This window comes from Aotus nancymaae, unplaced genomic scaffold (genome assembly GCF_030222135.1).
Source record: "Aotus nancymaae isolate 86718 unplaced genomic scaffold, 86718_ANA_hifiasm-v0.15.2.pri h1tg000002l, whole genome shotgun sequence".
Classification (NCBI taxonomy): domain Eukaryota; kingdom Metazoa; phylum Chordata; class Mammalia; order Primates; family Aotidae; genus Aotus; species Aotus nancymaae.
In genome coordinates, this window is record NW_026988413.1 from 50322495 (window position 1) to 50341816 (window position 19322).

General features: G+C 45.0%; 1 protein-coding gene across 3 annotated transcripts in view; it reads left to right on the plus strand.

Annotated features, from left to right (window-relative positions):
• Nucleotides 1–19322, plus strand: part of LAMB1 (laminin subunit beta 1) — an 86492-nt gene that overhangs the window by 44943 nt on the left and 22227 nt on the right. For all 3 annotated transcript variants that reach the window (XM_064374493.1, XM_021673211.2, XM_021673212.2), the window contains exons 14-24: nucleotides 214–349; nucleotides 1592–1750; nucleotides 3242–3369; nucleotides 3894–4017; nucleotides 4491–4695; nucleotides 5300–5443; nucleotides 5654–5885; nucleotides 9474–9637; nucleotides 11012–11236; nucleotides 12563–12777; nucleotides 13471–13567. In XM_064374493.1, coding sequence (XP_064230563.1) covers nucleotides 214–349; nucleotides 1592–1750; nucleotides 3242–3369; nucleotides 3894–4017; nucleotides 4491–4695; nucleotides 5300–5443; nucleotides 5654–5885; nucleotides 9474–9637; nucleotides 11012–11236; nucleotides 12563–12777; nucleotides 13471–13567 — 1829 coding nt within the window. The remainder of the gene's footprint in view (nucleotides 1–213; nucleotides 350–1591; nucleotides 1751–3241; nucleotides 3370–3893; nucleotides 4018–4490; nucleotides 4696–5299; nucleotides 5444–5653; nucleotides 5886–9473; nucleotides 9638–11011; nucleotides 11237–12562; nucleotides 12778–13470; nucleotides 13568–19322) is intronic.

Genomic DNA, 19322 nt, shown 5'->3' on the forward strand with positions numbered 1-19322 from the left:
AAACGGAGACCAGGTTGCCCACCATGCTCTTGGAGTTTGGGATGAATACACAGGCACTGCTTTATTCCACATATGTATTTTCTGAAGAAAACAATGAAATGCTGTGTAGGTATTTGGCCCTGTGTACTGAGTAATGGCAGCTGTAGCGCTGCTTCTGGAGGGTTGACTCAGGTGACCGTGAACTCAGCTGACCTGGCTCCTCCTCCCTTCCAGGTGCTCTGCGGAGTCAGGCCAGTGCTCATGTCGGCCTCACATGATCGGACGTCAGTGCAGCGAAGTGGAACCTGGTTACTACTTTGCCACCCTGGATCACTACCTCTATGAAGCAGAGGAAGCCAGTCTGGGGCCCGTGAGTAGGGGAGTGTGTGGCAGGTCGGTAAAGCAGTGTTTTGGAGTGTAGTGGAACATACATGCTTTGTAAAGAGACCATTTCAGAAGCATTTTTATAGCTTTGTCAGTGAGCACAAAATAAGGATCAGACCATGCCTTCCTGAGGACAGTCATATTTAAAGTTAAGTGAATCTGTAGCTCACAAATGGGCTTCAGAGCATTCACTAATAACGCTTTCGGTTGGTTTAAGAAATTTGTCTTTACAAGAAACTTTTCTTCTCTACTTAGGCTCCAAAGTTATCATCAGTCTAACATGGTAAATACTGAGGCAAGGATACTGTTTCATCGATTCATCCCCATTTAGTGACGTTAAATGTATGCCTGGCTCTTTAGCTGGGATGACTGAAACAGCTGGAGGCTGGCTGGGCATTTCTCTCCACACAACCTCCCCAAGAAACTCTCTTGATGCTTTTTCACAGCATGGTGGAGGCAGGATAGTGAGATTTCTTACATGACTTCCAGCTTCCAAAAAGAGGAAACAAGCTCCCAGGTCTCTTAAAACCTGGACTCAGAAGTCCTAGAATGTCATTTCCTCACATTCTGTTGGTCACAAGTCACAAGGCCAGCCCAGATTCATGGAAAGGATAACATAGTGTGCACCTGTTGATGGGTAAGGCCACACATGATATATTCAGATACATACAGGGAATGAAAGAATTGATGGCAGCCATTTTTGGAAATGACCAACCACAGATATTAAAAAATAACCCTGTAGACAATTAATCAGAGTTAACTCATCAGTTGTGAATATTCATTATCATATTAAGTTTCTTCCCTTGAAAATGGAGCCTAAAACTAATGCCAACATGAGAGACAGAAATCACTAGATACTGGACTAGCCTTGTGGAGAATCTGGGAAGCATCTCATTATTCCTAGACTTGCTTATAACGGTATGTGGGATGTTCTCTTTTTTTCTTTTATGTGTATTCTCCTGGTTGTATCATATAAGGTGTATCCCAAGACTTTGAGTGCTATCTTCAGGGTCCCAAGACTACTCCAACTGCAAAACTAAAATGAAACCAGTTCTCTGTTTGGATATCAAAAACTTTTTGCAGTCTATTAGGGGAGATGTGACTGTGAAAAATAGATAGAAGGTAGCCACCGTTTTGAATCTTTGGGTGACTTCAGATTTCTTTGACTATTAAACGTTGTTGAATTCTTTTTCAAATAAAGCATAACCATTGTTCCCCATGTCCTCAGGGGGTGAGCATAGTGGAGCGGCAGTATATCCAGGACCGGACTCCCTCCTGGACTGGAGCCGGCTTCGTCCGAGTGCCGGAAGGGGCTTATTTGGAGTTTTTCATTGACAACATACCGTATTCCATGGAGTATGACATCCTAATTCGCTATGAGCCACAGGTAAAGAAACCACTCAGTGAACTGGTGGAGGAGGGATGGGGAGAATCAGTAGAAAAATAGTATTTCTAATGGGTACTAGATATCATTGTGAAATATGGAGGTTGCATTGGAACAGATCAGACTCTGACAGTCTAACCTCCTCCATGGAAGTTAAAATGTACAATACTTTTTTTGCGGGGGGATGGAGTCTCACCTTGTTGCCAGGCTGGAGTTCAGTGGTGTGATCTTGGCTCACTGTAACCTCTGACTCCCTGGTTCCATTGATTCTCCTGCCTCAACCTCCCAAGTAGCTGGGATTACAGGTGTACATCACCATGCCCAGCTAATTTTTGTATTATTTTTAGATACCAGATTTCACCATGTTGGCCAAAATGGTCTCGATCTCCTGACCTTGTGATCCACCCCCCTCGGCCTCCCAAAGTGCAGAGATTATAGGCATGCACCACTGCGCCCAGCCAAAATGTACCTCTTTTATTTTTTGTCTGAGATGGAGTCTTGCTGTGTCACCCAGGTGCTGGAGTGCAGTGGCACCATCTTGGCTCACTGCAACCTGCGCCTCTGGGTTCAAGCAGTTCTCCTGTTTCAGCCTCCCTAGTAGCTGGGATTATAGGCACCTGCCTCCACACCCGGCTAATTTTTATATTTCTAGTAGAGATGGGGTTTCACCATGTTGGCCAGGCTGGTCTCGAACTCCTGACCTCAGGTGATTTGCCTACCTGAGCTTCCCAAAGTGCTGAGATTACAGGTTCGAGCCACCACACTCTGCCAAAATGTCCCATTTTCTTGAATCCAGCTTCTCAAACATAGTGATGTTTTATGAGGCACTCAGCCTTGCTGAGGGCTGAGGTGGTGATGAGGATGTATGAGATCCTTTCCTTCCCTCATTGCTTGGCTGTGCAGTGACAGACCAAGCCTCAAACTGTCAAAGGTGACGATGTAACAGCAGAGAGATGCATGGTGCTAGAAGATGGGTAGGCACCAGCCAGCCTGAGCCAGGGCTACCAAAACGTTTTCCTAGAGAATCAGAGCTAGGTCTTAAAGTGTGGATGGAATTGTGGAAAGCTGGCACAAAAGGAAGTAAGAAATAGCATGAGTAGAAAAGAGGAGAGAGGGTTTTGGTTTTTTTGAGAATCATTCCACATAGCTTGATGAGAGATACGGTTGGAGATGCTGTTGGCAAAAATACTAGGTTTGTGGACTGTAATATTCACAGGAAGTTATTGAAGCATTTCTGGCAGGGGATTGTCATTATTGGAGCTGCTTTAAAGTGGACTGAAAAGGACACTGGGAAGAGGCAAGAATAATTGAGAGGTGTTTCAGTGTCTGGGGAAAGGGATTCAGGCTGGAATCGGGAATAGCAGAGGTAGTAGTAAAGAGGAAAGGGAAAAGCAACTCTGTGTTTTCCATTTCAACTTGGCAATTGACTCGGAGAGGTCCTTTTATAAATAGGCAGTGGTGGGCTAACCATCTTTTCATTGTTTCTTATTCTAGCTACCCGACCACTGGGAAAAAGCTGTCATCACAGTGCAGCGACCTGGAAAGATTCCAGCCAGCAGCCGGTGTGGTAATACCATTCCCGATGATGACAACCAGGTGGTGTCATTATCACCAGGCTCAAGGTCAGTGTGACAGTGGGTTTGCAGCTCAACAGACCACATATGCAAATTAGTATTTTTCTAATTTTTTTTTTTTTGAGATGGAGTCTCACTCTGTTACCCAGGCTGAAGTGCAATGATGCAATCTCAGCTCACTACAACCTCCACCTCCCCAGTTCAAGTGATTCTCCTGCCTCAGCCTCCTGAGTAGCTGGGATTACAGGTGCATGCCACCATACCTGGCTAATTTTTGTATTTTTAGTAGAGATGGGTTTTCACCATGTTGGTCAGGTTGGTCTTGAACTCTTGACCTCGTGATCTGCCCTCCTTAGCCTCCCAAAGTGTTGGGATTACAGGCGTGAACCACCGCGCCCAGCCGTATTTTTCTAATATTTTGTGAGTTTTGAAGCCACCATTTCAGAGTGAGACATTGACTGCTGACTTTTTTCATTTGGAATTATCGATGCAAAGCTTTGTTTTTAATTTTTATTTTTTGGATGCATGAAGGTTGACTTTCGTTGTTGTCTTTCTTTTTTATTTGGGATCAGATACGTCGTCCTTCCTCAGCCGGTGTGCTTTGAGAAGGGAGTGAACTACACGGTGAGGTTGGAGCTGCCCCAGTACACCTCCTCTGATAGCGATGTGGAGAGCCCCTACACGCTGATCGATTCTGTAAGTGCGAGATCGCTTCCGACATAGGCAGGAAAGCCTGGGCAGAAAGTGTCCGGCTGCTCCCAGGGTGTTTTGTTGAGGGGAAGCACTGAGGCCAGTGCGCAAGCAGCATCATTCTTTCTTGCCTCTGAGGTTACTTTGCTTATACTCCACCCCGTGGAAAGGATTTACTCCTTCTAAAAGTATAAAATGTCTTTTAAAAATAGCATTTTACTGGGCATAGTGACTCACACCTGTAATCTCAACACTTTGGGATGCTGAGGCAGGAGGCTTGCTTGAGGCCGGGATTTCAAGACCAGTCTGGGCAACAAAGCGAGACCCCCATCTCTAAAATAAAAACAAATAGCATTTCAAAAGCCATCAGGCTGTGTAAAATAGCTAACATTTCCTGCCAGAGTATTTAGGAATAGGAAGGTTTATACCGTAGAGGGGCACCACTCTAAGGATGTCTGGCTGTTCTCATTTCTTCACAGCTTGTTCTCATGCCGTACTGCAAATCACTGGACATCTTCACCATGGGAGGTTCAGGAGATGCAGTGGTCACCAACAGTGTCTGGGAAACCTTTCAGAGATACCGATGTCTGGAGAACAGCAGAAGTGTTGTGAAAACACCGATGACTGATGTTTGCAAAAGCATCATCTTTAGCATTTCTGCCCTGCTACACCAGACGGGCCTGGGTAGGTATTGTTCGGCAGCTGCCGTTTCCAGCTCTGAGTATACCTGGCACACAAAGCGCAGTGGAGTGCACACCCCGTAGCCCTGTGCTCGGCAGCACAAGGAAAAGAGTAGCTCGGTCACAGTTTGTCTTCACCTTTTTAAGTAATATTTTAGTGATAGAGCACCACTAAAGATGGAATCGATATTCAAGAGATAGGGAAATAACAGGTGGCCAGGGGAAAAGTCCATGAGGATAAAGCATTTCCTTAAGCAGGGTAGGGAGTGGGGAATGGAGTCAGAGAAGCATCAGGTAACTGAAATGTATGTTTTTCTCTTTGAAAGGTCAGACCAGCCTGTGAAGGTCACTGGGCTTTGGTCTAATGTCCTGTGATATTTGAGCTTTGAAGGCAAGGGGAGAAAATGTGAATGACCTCCTTCCTGCCTAGAAAAATTGCTTTGATCTGCCAACTCTGCCTCCCCTTTCTTCCCTTCCACTCATCATAGGGATGAGAATGTTTTAAACCAGAATTCTGAATAAACCAAAGTAGTAAAGGAGAAAGGATCAGGGAGAGCCTGATGATGTGCTGCTGTGTATCATGCGTTCTGGCCTCTCTTCACCCGCAGCTTGCGAATGTGACCCTCAGGGTTCGTTAAGTTCCGTGTGTGACCCCAACGGAGGCCAGTGCCAGTGCCGCCCCAACGTGGTTGGAAGAACCTGCAACAGATGTGCACCTGGAACCTTTGGCTTTGGCCCCAGTGGATGCAAACGTAGGTTCCTCAACAGCATTGTTATGCATTCATTCAGATGAACTCAGCCATCCTGGCAGGGTTCCATCACTGCAGAGGCAATGCCTCCCCCCTGAAGTTGATCACAGCAACCCATGAGCATTCTGAATTGGGGACAGGGTGCTTATAAAAGGGGCATGTTTCCATTGAATGAGTTTCTCAAGATAGTTCCTTGTTTGCCTGTTTCTTTAGCTTGTGAGTGCAATCTGCAAGGATCGGTCAATGCCTTCTGTGATCCTGTGACTGGCCAGTGCCACTGTTTCCAGGGAGTGTATGCTCGGCAGTGTGACCGGTGCTTACCTGGGCACTGGGGCTTTCCAAGTTGCCAGCCCTGCCAGTGCAATGGCCACGCCGAGGACTGCGACCCAGTTACTGGGGAGTGCTTGAACTGCCAGGACTACACCGTGGGTCATAACTGTGAAAGGTATGCAGACACTGAAAGTAAGGAGAATGCAATGATCTCTGGCTGAGCAGACAGCATCTTAGACCAACCACAGAATTCATCTCCACCGGGCTTCAGCTCACTCGTTCATTTGTAAACACCTCAGTATTTTCTAGGATCTTGTTTATTTATCCAGTACGTATTGAGTTTGCACCCTCTATATGCAAGGCGTCGTTCTAGTGCCGGGGATACCACAGAGAACAGAAATGACATGAATCCGTTCTCTTGGAGAGTCACCCTAGAGCTTACCGCAGGGCCGTATAGAAATTCTGTCTGTCTCAGCAGATTCTGGCCGAGGAGAGGAGTTGTGAAATGCTCCTGCCTAATTTAGGTCTAAGGAGAAACTAATCATAGCTTTGTTTTTAAGAACATTTTATGCAACTGCAGTTTCTGGGAGACTCTATAAAACATGCCTAAGTAGGTCTGCTCTCCAGTCAGCAAGTGTCAGCTGAATAATCATCATGGATGTGCTCGATACATAGTAAGAAGAGGAGATAGAATGTGCCTCCGTAACATTAATAGGATAGCTCAATAGATAAATAGTCCATATGAAAACAGTGCCTGCTGACTTACACTGTTCATTACTAATGAGGAAATGCAGACCATACTGTTAAAATTGGCTTTTGGGGGGTAATAGTCTCCACCTTTTCACTGTGATAAATTTTCTCTCTTCCAACATCCATTCACCCTATAGAAGATACTTGTTTTGTCACTTACAAAGCATTGCAGCAAGTGCTTCAGTCAGTGACGAAGTGACTCATCAGACGATAGAGAAACTGTTAGTGAAAAACTGAACATGTGATTAACTTTTGGCATGAAGATATTTATGGAGGCAAATATGTGGCTGTCGGCTCCATGTTAGAACAGTATTCAAGAATTTGGAGGTCCCAGAGAGTACCCTTTGAGTAAAAATTATCCCTTCCAACCTCAAAATTGTGTTGTAAAAAGATAACAAGGACACAGTCACACGAGAGTCAGAGGAGGAAATTAATATATTGGGGTCATCTTTCTCTTTTCCGCCCTGTTTTCCATCATTGTTTTTTCAAAAAGAGATGGAGAATAAGTGCAAGAGAAAGACATGAGAAAACAGGATTAACCGGGAGCAGAGAGGGAAGAGGGACCAGAAACTGCAGTTGCATAAAGGGGGCTGCCACAGTGCCGATTCAGAATCGGCATTCACACCGTGGAATGCATGTGAACGAACATCGTGTCCGAATGGCGTGGTTGAGATCTGTGACCAGCTTGGGATTTTATTTGTAAAGCGTTTTGAGAAGGAGAAAGGCAGGTGTGGGAGAAGGATTTTTAACTCTAGGTTCGGGCGGCAAACACACTTAAGTATTTGGAATTCTGCTACCTACTTTGAGCCAATTTCTCATCATTCTTTTTTCTCATTCCAAGATAACCAGAGTTTCAATCCTGTGAATTTAGAAAGAAACTCTACACTTACATTGTCCCCAAAGGGAGGCAAGAAATGAACACTCAATTTCTAGCATGACATGTTTGGATTGCCTCCAAAAGACTTAAAAAACAAACTGAATTGGAAATCCTTGGACCTCGCTTCCTGACCCAATTCTGCTTCTAACTTGCTTTCTAACCTTGGGCGAGTTAGAATATCCAGCTCTTTTTTCTTTTTCTGAGACGGAGTTTGCCTCTTGTTGCCCAGCCTGGAGTGCAATGGCACAGTCTCCACTCACTGCAGCTCTCCACCTCCTGGGTTCAGGTGATTCTCCTGACTCCACCTCCTGAGTAGCTGGGATTACAGGGGTTTTTGTTGTTGTTGTTGTTGTTGTTTTTGAGATGGAGTCTCATTCTGTCGCTTAGGCTGGAGTGCAGTGGTGTGATCTCGGCTCACTATGACCTCTACCTCACAGGTTCAAGTGATTCTCCTGCCTCAGCCTCCCGAGTAGCTGGGATTACAGGCAAACACCACCATGCCTGGCTAATTTTTTGTGTTTTGAATAGAGATGGGGTTTCACCATGTTGGCCAGGCTAGTCTTGAACTCCCGACCTCTGGTGATCCACCCACCTCAGCCTCCCAAAGTGCTGGGATTACAGGCATGAGCCCCCACAGCCAGCCAGAATATCCAGCTTTTCATAAGTAGAATAACTAGGTTGGATTAGATTGTCTCCAAAGTTCCTTCAAGATGTTATGTTGTAGGAAATAAAAAAGTAACCTAACTACCATTCACCTTGACAAGCAGGCTAAAATAGTAAAAGAATGTATTGCTAAAAGGACACTGAGTTCAAACTCTGGCTCATTATTTAACTAGTTGTATAAACTTTGCAGACCCTTTGACCTCCATATGTGTGTTATCTTTAAAGGGTAGGATTGACATGTTGTATGTGTGAATTAATAACATGCTTCATCCCTGCCTGAGTTTGGAGCCACCTGAGAGGCAATCACAGGGGCTACACAGCTGGAGAACACCCCTGTCACCCCCTTAGCTCCAGTACTGGGAAAGCTGGGTTGTAGGACATGGCTTTAGACCTGTGGCCACCGTGGGCTTGGCAGCACGTCACCTCTCCTAGGCATGGGCAGAGGCCAACAGGTCTAAGTCACCCCCAGGAGGATAGACCCCGAACACAAGGAGGGGCAGAACAAGTGCTCAGGGTAGGCAGGCAGCTGGTAGAACTGTCAGGGGCACGTGGGGAGAAGTGGCCCTCCTCTGGGGAGCAGTGGGTGAGGGGCCAGTTGAGGCCATGGGTGTCACTCTAATGCAGTGGTCCTGCAAATAGGATCCCCAGATCAGCAGCATCAGTATCACCGGGGACCTACTGAATCAGAAACTCGGCGGGAGGAGACCAGCCATCTGTGTTCACAGGCCCTCCAGGTGATTCTGACTGAAGCTAAAGTTTGAGAACCACTGTTACCATAGTACATCCTCCACATGGAAACATGAAGAGAGGCAGGCAGATCACCTGAGGTCAGGAGTTTGAGACCAGCTTAACCAACATGGTGAAACCCCGTCTCTACTAAAAATACAAAAATTAAGCCAGGCTTGGTGGCTCACGCCTGTAATCCCAGCACTTTGGGAGGCCAAGGTGGGTGGATCACCTGAGGTCAGGAGTTCAAGATCAGCCTGGCCAACATGGTGAAACCCCAACTCGACTAAAAATACAAAGTTTAGCCAGGCATGGTGGCACATGCCTGCAATCCCAGCTACTCGGGAGGCTGAGGCAGGAGAATTGCTTGAATCCGAGAGGCAGAGGTTTCAATGAGCCAAGGTCATGCCACTGCACTCCAGTCTGGGCAACAGAATGAGACTCCTTTAAACAAAAATTAGCCAGGTGTGATGGTGCACCCCTATAGTCCCAGGTACCTGGGAGGCTGAGGCAGGAGAATCACTTGAACCCAGAACATAGAGGCTGCAGTGAACTGAGATCATGCCACTTTACTATAGCTTGGGGGACAGAGCAAGACTCTGTCTCAAAAAAAAAAAAGAAAAAGAAAAAACAAACATGAGGAGTGGGGAAGAATGTGCCCAAAGAGAACAGTTTTCAAGACTTTCCTTGGAATAGGTTTCTTAGAGTTGTGTGGTCATGGCCTGTTCTCTTCTGTGACTGGTGCAGGTGCTTGGCTGGTTACTATGGCGACCCCATCATTGGGTCAGGAGATCACTGCCGCCCTTGCCCTTGCCCAGATGGTCCCGACAGTGGACGCCAGTTTGCCAGGAGCTGCTACCAAGATCCTGTTACTTTACAGCTTGCCTGTGTTTGTGATCCTGGATACATTGGTAAGTTGTGTGCAGACTTTGGGAGGCAAAGAGGGAGGAAAAGATGTTACAAGTTCATTGTTAATGAAAAAAGATGCAGAGTGAACCAATTAAGTCCACTTTTACAATCTTCAATTAAAAATCACAGTTAGAAAAGATGCCCTTTTCCTATTTGGCACATGGGGTAGAGTCAATTCAAGAGTCTCTGATAAGAATGTTATAACACAAAGCAGGAGAGCAAGCTCGTGGCAATCTATAAACAAAACCTGTGGAACGCTCTTCTGTTATTAAACATGAGAAAGATGAACTTACATTTTACTTCTCCCTTTCTTTATCCAACTCCAGCAAAAGTATCTCAAAGCTGTGAGGTGACCAAATGGTGGGCAGAGGAAAGAGAAGAGTATCATCCAGGGAATCACCAGATGGCCGAATACATTCTTCACTGTTATGATACTCCTATTGTCTGTTAAGATGCAATTAATCTAGCTGGGTTGTAAAAAACCCCTCCTTACTTCATCCTTGAAGCCACTGTTACAAATACTAACTATGCTTATACATAGCTCAGTAAATAATTTCAGGATTTCTTAGGGAAATTGGTCATCATTAAAGATCCCATTTTTCAGGTTGCTCACAGAAGAGTGGTCACTTTTCAGTTTATTTAATTCTTGAATTAGGCCCGGTGCGGTGGCTCATGCCTGTAGTCCCAGCACTTTGGGAGGCTGAGGCGAGAGGATTGCTTGAGCCCAAGAGTTTGAGACCAGCCTGGGCAAGATGGCGAGACATCATCTCTACAAAAAAAAAAAAAAAATTTTACAAAATTAGCCGGATGCAGTGGTGCGAACCTGTAGTCCCAGCTGCTGGGAAAGCTGATGTGGGAGAATTCCTTGAGCCCAGGAAGTGGAGGCTGCAGTGAGCTATTGTCATGCTACTGCATTCCAACCTGGGTGATAAAGCAAGGCCCCATCTCTTTTAAAAAAAAAATGTAATCCTTGGATTAGGATTTTAACATGAAGCTACATTTTACATTGTTTGTTTGCTCCCAACCCGCTCCACTCCTGTGTGCTCAGAAGCTAAAGTCTCACGTGCTAGGACCCTTCTCCTTACTGTGCATGCCTGCTGTGGCCTCCGAGGCAGCTGCAGCACTGCGAGAGACTACAAAATACTAGGCTGGTGCAAAAGTTAGTGCCGTTTTCGCCATTGAAAGTAATACTTCCTTCCCTTCACAACTCAAAGCCTATTCTTTCCCCTCCAGGTGCAATCAACCCGGGTTCTGTAAATACGCAGAGATGATGAAGCACTGCCATGATCAGCTCTCTTTAGGCATCAGTGTCGGTGCGCTGGTGAGCGTTTAGTTAATAAGCTAAACATCTTGTGCTTTGTTTTATCGGGTGACAGGTTCCAGATGTGATGACTGTGCCTCAGGATTCTTTGGCAATCCATTGGAAGTGGGGGGGTCATGTCAGCCTTGCCAGTGTCACAACAACATTGACACGACAGACCCAGAAGCCTGTGACAAGGAGACAGGGCGGTGCCTCAAGTGCCTGTACCACACGGAAGGGGAACACTGTCAGTTCTGCAGGTTTGGATACTATGGTGATGCCCTCCGGCAGGACTGTCGAAGTAAGATGCACATGCATTCTCCCGCTCCTTAGAATGACTTCCATGTTGGTTTGTTTTTTTTTTTCCATTATCACCAGATTTTATTGTTCTTGTATTTATTTCACTTGGAAAACATTTGTTCAGAGAGGTAAAATTTCACTTTCAACTAAAGAAAGATGAATTTTTTTTTCTTTCTTTTTTTTTTTTTTTTGAGACAGAGTCTGACTCTGTCGTCCATGCTGGAGCACAGTGGCATGATCTCAGCTCACTGCAACCTCCGACTCCTGGATTCAAGTGATTCTCCTGCCTCAGCCTCCTGACTAGCTGGGATTATAGGCACCTGCCACCATGCCCAGCTAATTTTTATATTTTTAGTAGAGACAGGGTTTCACCATGTTGGTCAGGCTGGTCTCGAACTTCTGACCTCAGGTGATCCACCCACCTTGGCCTCCCAAAGTGCTGGGATTACAGGCATAAGCCATTGTGCTGGGCCATTTTTTTTTTCTTTACATCCACATTTTCTGGCAGGACTAAGGTCTCAAGATGTGACTCGGTGCCTGGAAGAGATAACAGGAAAAAAAAAACCATGTAGCTGTCCCCATAATAAATGGCATCCAGTGAAGTGTATTGATAGTATGTTCTCCCCATGAACTTGCTGGCTGGACAGAGTTCGAAGTCCTAAATACCCACTCTGGTCCACACCTTTTCTAGTGGCACTGATGGAATATAGACTTCAGCTTAAGGAAGAGAAAGAAGTAGCATCTCTAACATCTCTCTTGGACTTCTTTATTTCTCTCTTATCAAGAGATCAGTTAGCATTTCCTCCTGCTGCAGCTGCACAGCCCCCAGGCTTCTGGCTTTGTTTATGCAAATATGTGGAATGCTAGGGACCAGCAGGACTGGATTCCTTAAAAGCCTTAGTAGCTTAAAGGGCTTTTCCCTGCTATGTCCGACAGGTTTATTACTACTGTTCCCTGCCAAGAGTTTGAAATTATTAGATATCTCAATTCCCACTGGCGTATTTTCATTATTATTTCCAGTTAAATCTTAAATTTTAAAATGACTCACCAGCATCTTGTCAAATCTGTGTCTTGTGAGCATACTTTTAGGTGAAATGTGTCATTGTGTATATCTGGGAAATGTCAGAACTGTGTAAGACATCATAAGAACTTCTAAACAACAATAATTTTAGCTTTGTTTTTGAATCACCTCCATTTCTTTCCTTCTTTGGATTTCAAGGTAAGATCTGAAGTGGGAATATCTTACTTAGTGTTTAGATGTGGCTGACGTCTGCGTGCCTGTGTATTTGGGAGTGTGACAATAAGTAAATGCGATGTTCTTTTTCAGAGTGTGTCTGTAATTACCTGGGCACTGTGCAAGAGCACTGTAATGGCTCTGACTGCCAGTGTGACAAAGCCACTGGTCAGTGCTTATGTCTTCCTAATGTGACCGGGCAGAACTGTGACCGCTGTGCGCCGAATACCTGGCAGCTGGCCAGCGGCACTGGGTGTGGCCCATGCAACTGCAACGCTGCCCATTCCTTCGGGCCATCCTGCAATGAGGTGAGGGGCTGCTGCTCAGGATGATGCCTTTATGAGCCCGGGTGTCAGCCTATGGTGGCTTTGGCCCAGTTAGAGCAAGGCACCAGGTCACACAGCTTGGCAAACACAGCGTGGCCTGGATCTCAGCCCTCATTGGTACCCCTTGGCTGGGTCTACATAACTGTGCACAGAGTCCCCATCATACACATCCACAGCATTTCAGTAGAGGGCCCCAGCTGCAGATACACACTCACATAAGAATGGACAAGGGTGTGCTATTTCTCTTCAGTACCTGGCCGCTGAAGCAGACTTTTTCCTTAGCTTCTCAGCTTGAAAAGAACCCATTAGCCATACTCAGCATTGTAAAAAGTGCTGTCGTTTCTGGACACATGCTAAGGAGGACACACTCCCTAAGGCTGGCGAGTCAGAGGTAGCCCAGGATTGTGGCTGGTCTGTGAGGATAAAAGTGCAGAAATACGTAAATAAATCACAACATACTGCAGAGCTTTCCAAGCCCTGTTGCAAAAGAGCAGTTAGATGCTGGCATGGGGCTCTCGACACCTACAGTCAAAGTGGGAGACCCTTTTCCTAGTGAGTGGAGACCTTCTCAGGTAAACAGTTCATTCCCACATCTAACTGGCAGCTAGAAAAAAAAGACGACAACTGGCTTCTGGCCTGAAGCCCGCTTGACCAAGGTCTGTATTCTGGCCGCAGTTCACGGGGCAGTGCCACTGCATGCCTGGGTTTGGAGGCCGCACCTGCAGCGAGTGCCAGGAGCTCTTCTGGGGAGACCCCGACGTGGAGTGCCGAGGTAAGGTGCGGGCATTCTCGTGTTGACTTGATCGGAGTGGAGGGAATGGGGGTTCTGCAGGAGCCTTCTGTGAATTATAAAACACAGTACAAATTAATGTGTCTATAAAAACCTGTATTTCGTTGCAAAAGAAATTAACACTGATTGTTTAAAGAAACAATCTAACAAATCTAGCCCTGCCCATAAGTATTGTAGTCAAGAGTGGATGTGCATGCTCTCCCAGCCCCACACCCTGGGGTGAAGTTAGTTTTTGTATGTCCATAGGTGTGCGTGCGTGCATGCGCGCGCGCACACACACACACACACACACAGAGGTGCTTTTAAAAATACTTCTAACCAAAGTGGGACCATATGAACCATATGTTTGGCAAAGTGACTTTTTACCCCCTCTGAACAGTATTTTGCAGCCAATTTCCTTAATGGCACAAGCAGAGGTCAATGGTTGTCCTAGTAAGATCACTGGATTCAGTGGATCAAGTAGACTCTGCTGGCAGTTTAAGCTCTTGGCATATATGCGTAAGATAACATCCCCACAGTGAAAACTGGAGGGCAATGTCATAGAGCCTTCGTGCACAACAAAAGGTATGTGTAGTAGGGGCTCCAAGTCAGTTAAATGTGAATAAAACCCAGATTTTCACCTAGGCTTATGATTTAAAAAAAGACGGAGGGAAATGACATTGATGAACAAAAACTTGTTAAAATTATGTGACTCATAAGGATTGCTTAATTTTTATGCTATTGCAATTTTTCTTCACCTGGCAAATTATTTTTCAGATTTTAAAGTCCATGCATTTATAGAAAAGATTGAATAGGTTGCTGCAACTCTGTTTTTATTCTTTCTTTCCCACTTGATTGTCTATGTTTTTAATTTATCATTATGGATACATATTCCTATAGTTTCTTATGTGTTCTTTGGTATATTTGTTGCACATCTGAAATTATAGGTTGTGTTGGAGTCTTACATTTTAAAGAGACCTTTTCTTTCTTTTTTTGGATAAAACTATAGCAAGAAATAATACAGATCTTTAAGTTAGCAACTCATTCAGTATCTCCTATAGAAGGTCAGGAACCTAGGAACTGTGTTCCTTCAGAGTGTAAACCCATCTGTTCCTTAACAGCAGAAAAAGCTCAGTGGGCAAGACCAGAACAAATTAGATATGATTTGTTTTTTAAGTTGAGGCTTAGCCAGCAGGGTGTGTATGGACCTCTTACATTGGCTTAAGGTTTGTTTCACCGAGGGGATGAGGTTTGCTGTCAATAAACAGATACTTTCATTCTTCATTCTCCAAATGTTGGTTCTTAATGAGATCTGACATCCCCACTTCCATTATAAGGTATTGAAATCCAGTGGACCAGTTGCTCCAAGATGTCTCTTAAAAGTAAATCTCTGCTTAAAATCTGTTTTTTTCCAGGGCTCTAATCACTATTCTGTTAAATTCCTCAAACTTGTAATGCCCCAAGGCTTGATTTTTTCCAGATAAAGGCTCTATCGTGGCTCATTCCCTGATTCTGTCAGCATGTGTCATTGGCAAAATAGCTTTCTCTGCCAAAGCTTTCTGACCTTTGGCTCCATCTTAGCTGTGTTAGCAGGAAAGGCCTGCTACCCAGACTCAATCAGAGAATTGTTCATGTGGTCCTTAGAACTTGACTCCTTACCCTTTTATCTTTGCTTTAAACTTTTGCCTCTAAATCTGCCAGAGAAATTGTGGCTTATAGGAACCTTGTCAACTTGTTTGGGTCAAAAGTTAGATCCTGTTTTAGAAACTTTGTAAAGAGTCAGATTCATGGCATCATTGTTCGCCAACTTCTTTGTTCATTTTATCCAGAAGAAAGGTCAGCTCATTACGTAAGAAACTTTTCATCAGGAAAAGCAAACAAGCGATAAAAAACAGAAACTAAGCGTTCTGCAAAGAAACCTCGTTTGTATAAGGAGAATGTGTTGAAACTGGTTATGTCTGCTCCTTTTTGCTCCTCCCTTTGGCATTTCCTTTTTTTCTTTAAGACAATCATAGAAATTTAGTTAATGGAGGAACTACAAAGATCACCTGACTTTAAGGCTTGCCCATTGTGCTGGCTAACCCCAGTGGCATAAGGGCAACAGGGATGCAGACAGGACAAGATCCCATAGCAAAGAGCACAGGTCCTGGAGCCAGGCTGCCCGCATTCACTTCAAGTAATTGGTACTTCTGTATTCGAAGAAAACAAAGTCCCTGCCCGTCTCCCCCACCCACTATACTTCTCTCTTTACTCAGCTTGATAGAATCTTTCCAATCCTCTCTGCATTTATATGTATACATCATCCATATTCGTGACCCTAATATTAATACCCACTGATACCCAGTCAGCTCACACCAGCAAGAAAAAGTTAGTTTCAAGCCCTCTGGAGGTATTATAGAAGCTTGTCGAAGGATGGGAGCACAAGTGAAAATACCCTGAGATATTTTCAGGTTGTAGATCTAGGTGTTCCATTTTCCCTCTAGATTGTCATCTCTCCAGCCTTATCTTTAGAGTTTTTGGGTTTTTTTTCATGGAAGACCAGAAAGTCCCTTTCCCCAAAGTGTTAAAATCTGGGGTGAAGGCAGCTGGCCTCATTGCAGACTTTGGCAATTTAGAGTTATAAAATGTTGTCCGGGCATAGTGGCTCACGCCTGTAATCCCAGCACTTGGGGAGGCCAAGGTATGTGGATCACTTGAGGTCAGAAGTTCGAGACCAGTCTGGCCAAAATGGTGAAACTCCGTCTCTACTAAAAAATACAAAAATTAATCAAACGAGGTGGCGACACCTGTAATCCCAGCTACTTGGGAGGCTGAGTCATGAGAATCGCTTGAATCCAGGAGGTGGAGGTTGCAGTGAGCTGAGATCACACCACTACACTCCAGTCTGGGTGACAGAGCAAGACTCTGTCTCAAAAAACAAAAAGTTATAAAATGTTGGGTCGTCTTTCTTTGGTGTATTAAGGTAGACACTATCTCTCCTTTGTGCCCACAGTGGCTGAGCTGGGGTGGAGACATTTGGAAATTTGGGGGCAGGGGAGTATTTTGGGTCATCACCATGATAGGGCCTTCGCTATAGCCACTTGGTATGCAGGAGCCAAGGATAATAAATGTCCCACAGTGCTTAAGGCAGTCTCTCAAACAGAGAATGTGTTGGATCCTCATTGCTTTTGACACTCTTTGAAAAAAGCTCCTAGCCTACAAAGCACCTGAGAGAGTGAGAATTGATTTGAGTGGACAATGGGGGATTGATTCATGGCCAGCTAGGGGGCCTGGTGTATACAGGGTGGCACCAGGAGCAGGACCAGTGTGGCCTGTGAAGGCAGGGGCCAAGATGCAGAGGCAGACAAGGCTCAGGGTTCTGTTTGTGCTAGAATGCATTCACGAATGGAAACAGGAAGACAGGGGCTTTCTGAAGGGATGGGCCCCGGAGATCAGCAGGGACAAGGTGTCATTCAGAATTAGATGGAACTATGTGAAAAGAACATCAACTCTTTTCTCCAATTATGTAATTACTTGACAAATGTGTTTTCAGTTGAATTGGTTTGTTGGAGGGCAGAAATTTAGACTTTCTGGTGCCAACTAGCTAACAATATGCTTATAGAAAGATTTAAGTCATAGCTAAGTACTCTCCTTATGGAAAAAAAAGAATGTAGTTATGTAAAAGACAAATGAGTTGAGCCTCCAACTTACAGATTGTTGAATGTTCCTATTGTCCAGACGGGTTGGGGCTGTTGGCCGACGGTGCCAAGCCTGAACAAGCCCACCACTGTGCTGGGTTGGAGAGGGAATCTCATCCACCCACCATGAACGTGCTGGAGAAAACAGCCGGGAGCGCTGCATTGTCCTCCTCAGGAGTCAGAGGGTCACAGGAGGAATCTTTCTGTTGATTCATAGATAGCAAAAAGGGAGGGTAAGGTTTCCACGTGGGGCCACTGGCTCTTGGTAAAGGGCAGTGTCTCTAAACCCAGGCGAACTGGAAATGTGGCGCATAGGCGGGAGGATCCGGGTAGCGGCCACTTCCCCATCATGCTGCTTTTCTCATTTCATGTTTCTTGAGTAGAAAAACACAGTGTGTTCGTTTGCGCAGACATTAATCTTTAGAATGCCTGTATTTTCTTATGTTGGGATTTTTTTTCCACAACCACCCACCTTAATATTTCCATTGTGACTCAGAAAATCAGACTTCATTTGATTCCTTAGAGAACTATAAATACTGTTGTCAGTATAGTGAAGTCTTCTCTTACATAATTCTAATTACAGAATGTGTTCTCAGAAGTGGTAGGCTAGACCAGAGCTGAGCAGACCGCAGCAAATGTCCACATCCAGCCCCCTGCCCATAGTGGGAAATGAAGTTTTCCACCCACTTGTTTATGTATTTTCCATGGCTGTTTTTGGGCAGCACTGCCAGAGACAAGTCATCATGACAGAGACAGAATGGCCTGAAAGCTGGAAAGATTACTATTTCAACTTTTACATTAAAACTTTATGATCCCTGTGCTAGACAGGCAGCTCATTTCCGCAGGTGAAATTATATTCATCCCCCAACTTGCATTCTAAAACTGAAGTTATATTACTGAGACCACAAAAAGGGAAAGGATAGAAGAGAATGTCAGAAAAAAAGAAAATCCCATGTAAGAGATGTACATTATTTAAATTGCCCTTGCTTTTAGTAAACAGCAATGCCTAGGTAAAGTGTAGGTAACCTTCTTGGCATTGCAGCAGATCCTGGAGTCCCATGTAGCTTTGAGGCAAGGTCCGTGGCAGAAGAGAACCCCATTACCTGAATCTTAGGGTGTAGCACTTTCTCTGTTCCAAGGCAAATTTAAGTTTTCAACAGAAAGGAGGATAATCAGCCGAACACTGAGGGATCAGTGGTGCAGAGTGGAGAGTGGACGCAGAACAGCTGATACTGTTCTGCCACTTGCAGGCTATCTGGGGACATGTGGTACATACAGTGAAGTAACAAAATAGCAGAAAGCAGTGGTACAACCTTTTCAGTGGTCAGAAGAGGGCAAGATCGGTAGGAACTGGAGTCATTAGGGAAGGGTTTGCAGAAACAATTAGCTCTAGTGGCCCTCTACAGAATGTGCTGAGTGCTGATCACTTTTAGGCATAGTATGCAAATATTCTTAATTTTATCCTTGCAACAGAAAACCTATGGGGGTAAGTATCATCTCCATTTCACAGTTGATGAACCTCAGACTCAGAGAGATTAAGTGACTTGCCCAAAGGCATACCTCGAGTGAGGAAAGAACTGGGATCTGAAGCCAGGCTTTTGTGGCCCCGTGTCCCAGCTCTGTTCACAGGCCTGGGGGTCCTTGTGGACAGGTGGTATTTAGAGAGGAAATTATCATCCTAGCTAAAGGACAATAAAGATAACATGAAGCTGCCCTTGGGAAACAGTCTTAGCTGGAGAGTCATGGAGATACCTGGTTTTACCAGATTGTGAAAGCCTTCAGTGCCAGGCCACTGAGGGTACACTTTGTTCAGTGGGCACAGGAAGTCTAGAGGAGGAGAGGGAGGATGTAACGGAAGCAGGCAGGCTGGGTCTATGTGATAAGTGGGTACATTTCCCATTCTGGCGTTGACGTGCTAGTGTTTTCCTCTGGGCCTTCGTATCTTTAAAATCGGTAGAATAGCTTTCATTTACCCATCTTGTGAAAATTATGTTTTAAATAAGAAAACTTAGTAAAAATAGAGGAAACCTACTGGCCACAGAACAGAGAATGTACTTATTGGTGAAAGTAGAATTATGGCT